This window comes from Agrilus planipennis, unplaced genomic scaffold, assembly GCF_000699045.2.
Source record: "Agrilus planipennis isolate EAB-ADULT unplaced genomic scaffold, Apla_2.0 scaffold75, whole genome shotgun sequence".
In the NCBI taxonomy this organism is placed as follows: Eukaryota; Metazoa; Arthropoda; class Insecta; order Coleoptera; family Buprestidae; genus Agrilus; species Agrilus planipennis.
The window spans coordinates 1303949-1309382 of record NW_020439028.1 but is presented as its reverse complement, the minus strand read 5'-3'; the positions used below and the strand labels follow the sequence as shown (position 1 = coordinate 1309382).

The following is a 5434-nucleotide window of genomic DNA, read 5'->3' as shown; positions in this document are numbered from 1 at the left end:
TCAAAGTAGGAAGCAGTAGTGGTGCGTGTCCAACCAGTCGTGCGGTATCTTATGATGATGATGATGATGGAGAAATCATGTTGGATATTGAATAAGCAAGTACAGTTTATACAAATAAAACTATTACCGTGACCTATCACTTCACTAAAGCAAATGAGCAAGGTTCCTAGCTTCTTAATTCAAAAATAACCTCTAAGCTTAAAACTCATTACGATCATTTCTGCATCAGCATTACTTTACCGTGTAATGACGTGATTATATAATTAATCGCAAATAGTAATTATTTGGACATAAGATAGCAATGAGTGCGCGAGTTATTTGATATTCTGATAGCAAATAGATCCTGCTTTCACACAGACGGTTTTTTGCAACCGTGCCGTGTATAATAGTAATACATTGGTTTATATGCAAGCGTTCACACAGCACGGTTTGCTGCCGTCGCAGCACGGCATGGGGACTGCAACGGCACGGCGCCGTGGCCGTGCACGGCACCAGTGAGACAAGCAAGTGTTTAGAAGTATTCACACGTGCCGTCTTTCTCTCTGAATTGTGCAGTTAACAGAAGAAATTATGTAGTGTGGCGGATAATAACACCGCTATATTTAATTTTAAACATATATTTGACTAAACATTATATTGCACCCTTTTGTAAATATTTCTACTCGAATTCTTTTGTATCTGTCTTTCTATTATTATTATTATTCTCTGTGAAAATATTTGGAACAGTGTCTTTATCAAGGTAAAAATCTTACTCCAAGCATCGGTAGAGATTATATAATTAAGAAAAATTTACCTCCTTTCTTAATAATATATCATTGGGGAAGATAATACAAAGGATATATTGAATATGAGCATTTAAATTTTCTCGGATATTTTTGAAGAAACAAGGTTTTGTACAGATATATATTACAATCTTCTTTTATCTCTTATAAGCTAGACAGTGAAAACTTTAATAATTTGATTTCTTTTGGTATCAAAGCGTTACATAACAGAAAGGAAAACCTTTTTCTATTTCTGATAGATTGTTTTCTGATTGATACTCATTTTTTTTTTATTTCCCTCTTGATATTAAATATTATTACTAATTTTTAAATCATCTTGCAATTTTACGCATAATTCATCGAAACTCCTAATGGACATTCGAAAATAATTAAAAAATTTGGAGCTATCCTCTCGTAGCTCATGAAATAATGTTACAAGTTCACCCATCAATTGTCTGTTTTCAAGTAGTGGATGAATCCAAAATCTTCTTGTTTTTTGTGTTTTTCTGCGATTATACCATATCATTAGTAACAACATGCGTTTTTTTCTTTCGTCCATTTTGGTCATGTATCAAAACAAAACTAAACCGTGAAAAACCGTGTGCAGTGTGAACGCAAAGCAAAATGAAATTACGGCACGGCACGGCACGGTTGCCGTTAGAAAACCGTCTGAGTGAAAGCAGGGTGAGGCTTCATTAGGTACAGCTGCTGAGCAGTGACTTGTTCAAGGGTAGGCTAAACAGCAAATACGGCGATGCTGTTAATAGCGTAAAAAATGAAATTGCCCTCGTATCTTATAAAATGATAAAATATTATCGGTTGGACCAAATACGAAATGATAAATTTCAAGATTGGAAAAGCATAAATACGACAATTTGGAAACGTTGAACATCTTTGTAAATTTCCAACAAAATGAGAATCTTGCTCGTTTTAGTCAATACTGCTTTTGCAGTATATAACCCTGGTAAGTATTACTTAAAGTTATTTTATTGCCGTTGTAAAATCGTGCAAACCTGGTGTTTACACTCCTAGTGTTATCACTAACACTACAGTAGTTCGAAGTGATATGAGTTAAAAAAAATTAAATAACTGAATAAAACTTAATGTGACTACGATGTTATTTAACAACACGGACAAGGCAGCCCTATTCAGTATTCAACAATAATAGATACAATTGGACATTTATGTACACTAATTGTAAAATTTCCCCTTATATAAACTAGAAAGCTTTCAAATATATACAGGATATTTCATAAGTACCTTGCAGAAATAGGAAGATTAAGTAGAAGTAGTAAAAATGTAGTTCACGCGAAATACTTGTACACAATTGCATTCGCAAACGTTCCCGATATTGGAAGACATTTGGGACAATTCATTGCGAATATGTAAAGTCAGTTTGGATTGGACGCCGACAAATTCACAATTGTAGGGTAAGCAAACATTTCCAGACGTTTCCGTGTCCAACAAATTAATAAGAATATTTAAAATCATCTACATCTTGTAATGCAACTTTTCTTTCAACAGTCACAGTCTTGGGGCTCATATAGCTGGATGCGCCGGTGCAGCTGTAAATAGTAGCATTGGTGTAATAGTGGGGTTGGATCCTGCGGGACCTCTGTTTCACAGTAGTGAAACGGACAATAGATTAGACCCATCGGATGCCCAATTCGTTCAAGCAATTCACACTTGTGCTGGTAGATTGGGCTATCGAGGTAGTCTAGGAACTGCTGATTACAGACCTAATGGAGGAGGAAATCAGCCTGGTTGCACTCTTGAACCAACTGGTTCGTGTGCACACGGTAGGGCTTTCGCATTATTTGCAGAATCTGTAAGATCAGGAGGGTTTTCTGTTTGGAAATGCGACAGCTATAGCAACTTCCGTTCTGGAGAATGTCAGTCGAATGACTTGGAGGTGTGAATATTGATACTAAGTAAAGATTTAACAAATAATCTTCAAAAACATTTATATAACTAGAATTTTGCATTTTAGAGCCACTGGTGATTATTACTTGCGAAAAAATTCTCGTTCACCGTATTCACAATTCTAATTATATGTATAACGCCTTATGGTCTACTATTTATATAGTTTAAATAAATTACTACAATCATGATAACTTCAGTAGGTGACGTTCATATTTGATGTAAACTCTAATTATTGTTTTTCTCGATGTTTGTAGCATAAAAGTAATGAAATGCATTTTATGTTAAACTCTATATTTGTTTAAACTACCTAAGTTAGAGATATGCTGGAAACAGAAACAAGAGTTAAGAGGGGTAGAGGTAGACCTAGATTAGATTACTGTTCGGAAATAGTTAAGGATGTACGATGTTCTAGATTTAAGGAAATGCGAAGATTAGCTCAAAGTAGGAAACAGTAGTGGTGCGTGTCCAACCAGTCGTGCGGCATCTTATGATGATGATGATGATGATGGTGAAATCATGTTGGATATTGAATAAGCAAGTACAGTTTATACAAATAAAACTATTACCGTGACCTATCACTTCACTAAAGCAAATGAGCAAGGTTCCTAGCTTCTTAATTCAAAAATAACCTCTAAGCTTAAAACTCATTACGATCATTTCTGCATCAGCATTACTTTACCGTGTAATGACGTGATTATATAATTAATCGCAAATAGTAATTATTTGGACATAAGATAGCAATGAGTGCGCGAGTTATTTGATATTCTGATAGCAAATAGATCCTGCTTTCACACAGACGGTTTTTTGCAACCGTGCCGTGTATAATAGTAATACATTGGTTTATATGCAAGCGTTCACACAGCACGGTTTGCTGCCGTCGCAGCACGGCATGGGGACTGCAACGGCACGGCGCCGTGGCCGTGCACGGCACCAGTGAGACAAGCAAGTGTTTAGAAGTATTCACACGTGCCGTCTTTCTCTCTGAATTGTGCAGTTAACAGAAGAAATTATGTAGTGTGGCGGATAATAACACCGCTATATTTAATTTTAAACATATATTTGACTAAACATTATATTGCACCCTTTTGTAAATATTTCTACTCGAATTCTTTTGTATCTGTCTTTCTATTATTATTATTATTCTCTGTGAAAATATTTGGAACAGTGTCTTTATCAAGGTAAAAATCTTACTCCAAGCATCGGTAGAGATTATATAATTAAGAAAAATTTACCTCCTTTCTTAATAATATATCATTGGGGAAGATAATACAAAGGATATATTGAATATGAGCATTTAAATTTTCTCGGATATTTTTGAAGAAACAAGGTTTTGTACAGATATATATTACAATCTTCTTTTATCTCTTATAAGCTAGACAGTGAAAACTTTAATAATTTGNTACGTTAAAATTTATTCCTCTTATTCAAGTAATCAAATACTATTTATTCTCTTTTTATTACAAACATTTATTTATATTTAAAACATTTTATCAATGTGATTCGTATCATGTTCTGCTTTATATTTAAAATCATTGCAGCAGTTTTCCCTTCTATGTAATATTTTTTTTTACAATACAATTGGAAATAAATATCAAATTAAGGCAATTTACTACATTTACATCATTTCAGTCTTATTAATGTTTTATTTAAATATTTCACGATTCAATTATTATGCAATATGAAAAAGTATATATTCTATCAGATTTTAATGCTTTCTTTTACCTGTCATTAATGACTACATAGGGGGTTCGTCAAATTTTTTCGGACTTTTCTTTTGGTTCGCGTGGACAAAAAGGTTGGGAAACACTGTATTAGAGAAAAAAGATAGTGTGGAGATAGATGAATTTGGTTATCCAATAATTAGAGAAGAGTTCGATGTTGCATTAAAAAACTTGAAGAATAATAAGGCGCCAGGTATAGATGGCTTACAAGAGGAAATTTCAAAACATGCAGGACAAGAGGTTAGAGGTTAGATGATATAGCAATATTAGCATCTAGCAAGTAGGAGTTAGAGATGCATTTAAATAAAATGGAAGCGGTATTAACAAAACAGTATTGCATGAAAGTAAATAAAATTAAAACAAAAATGCAAGGAAAAAAAGAGTATGAAAAGAGCGAATGTTAAGACAGGAAGCGAGGTGGCTGATTTTAGGTATCTAGGAAGAGAGATAAGTCAGGACGGAAGGAGTAGTAGGGATATAAAGCAGAGGATAGTGCAAAGAAGTCACTTCTATGCTCGCGAACGATTAATTTATAAATTCAAAAAAGATAGTAAAAGGTGTACGTACGGGTGCGAAAGATGGACGGTGGCCGCGTCGGAAAAGGAAAGGCTGAAGCATTCGAAATGTTATGTTACCGGCGAATGATGAAGATACCATGCGATTCACTATTGCAAAGCTTGCCACTTATTTCAGTCAACTCTGTATATATATATATATTCACAATATAGGGTGTCCCAGTTATAATAATTAATATTTATACCACAGATTCCTACGGACATTTGGAACATAAAATGTTATAACACTTTTGACTTTTGAAACAAAATAAAAAATTATAAAATTATAACAGTTTTGATGCCGGCCCTGCACAATCGCAAATTAATTACGATTGCCAGCTGATCGTAGAAAAATTCACCTTCAGTAGGTCGGAATCAGCTGGTTTTTGGGGTGATGTTATTGTTTATGTTTGGTATTAAGTTACGGATCAGCCGAAGAAAATGCACTCGCGTTAAGGTCCATTAGATGACTGAA

The 5434-nt window shown here is 34.2% G+C and overlaps 2 protein-coding genes across 4 annotated transcripts in view; both read left to right on the top strand.

Moving 5' to 3' along the window:
• The first annotated feature begins 246 nt into the window (after window positions 1-246).
• LOC112905000 (lipase member H-like) lies at window positions 247-3079 on the top strand. Its single transcript, XM_025976453.1, has 2 exons — window positions 247-251; window positions 2286-3079. Exons 1-2 carry the CDS (start codon window positions 247-249, stop codon window positions 2677-2679), a joined length of 399 nt encoding a protein of 132 aa, XP_025832238.1. The 3' UTR covers window positions 2680-3079.
• Window positions 1362-5434, top strand: part of LOC108736001 (pancreatic triacylglycerol lipase-like) — an 8831-nt gene continuing 4758 nt past the window's right edge. The window contains exon 1 of one of the 3 annotated variants that reach the window (XM_018468249.2): window positions 1362-1725. The gene's annotated coding sequence lies outside the window, so the exon portion shown is untranslated. Of the gene's footprint in view, window positions 1726-3125; window positions 3223-5434 lie in introns of those variants that run through there. The other 2 variants (XM_025976460.1, XM_025976459.1) reach the window with 2 other exon arrangements.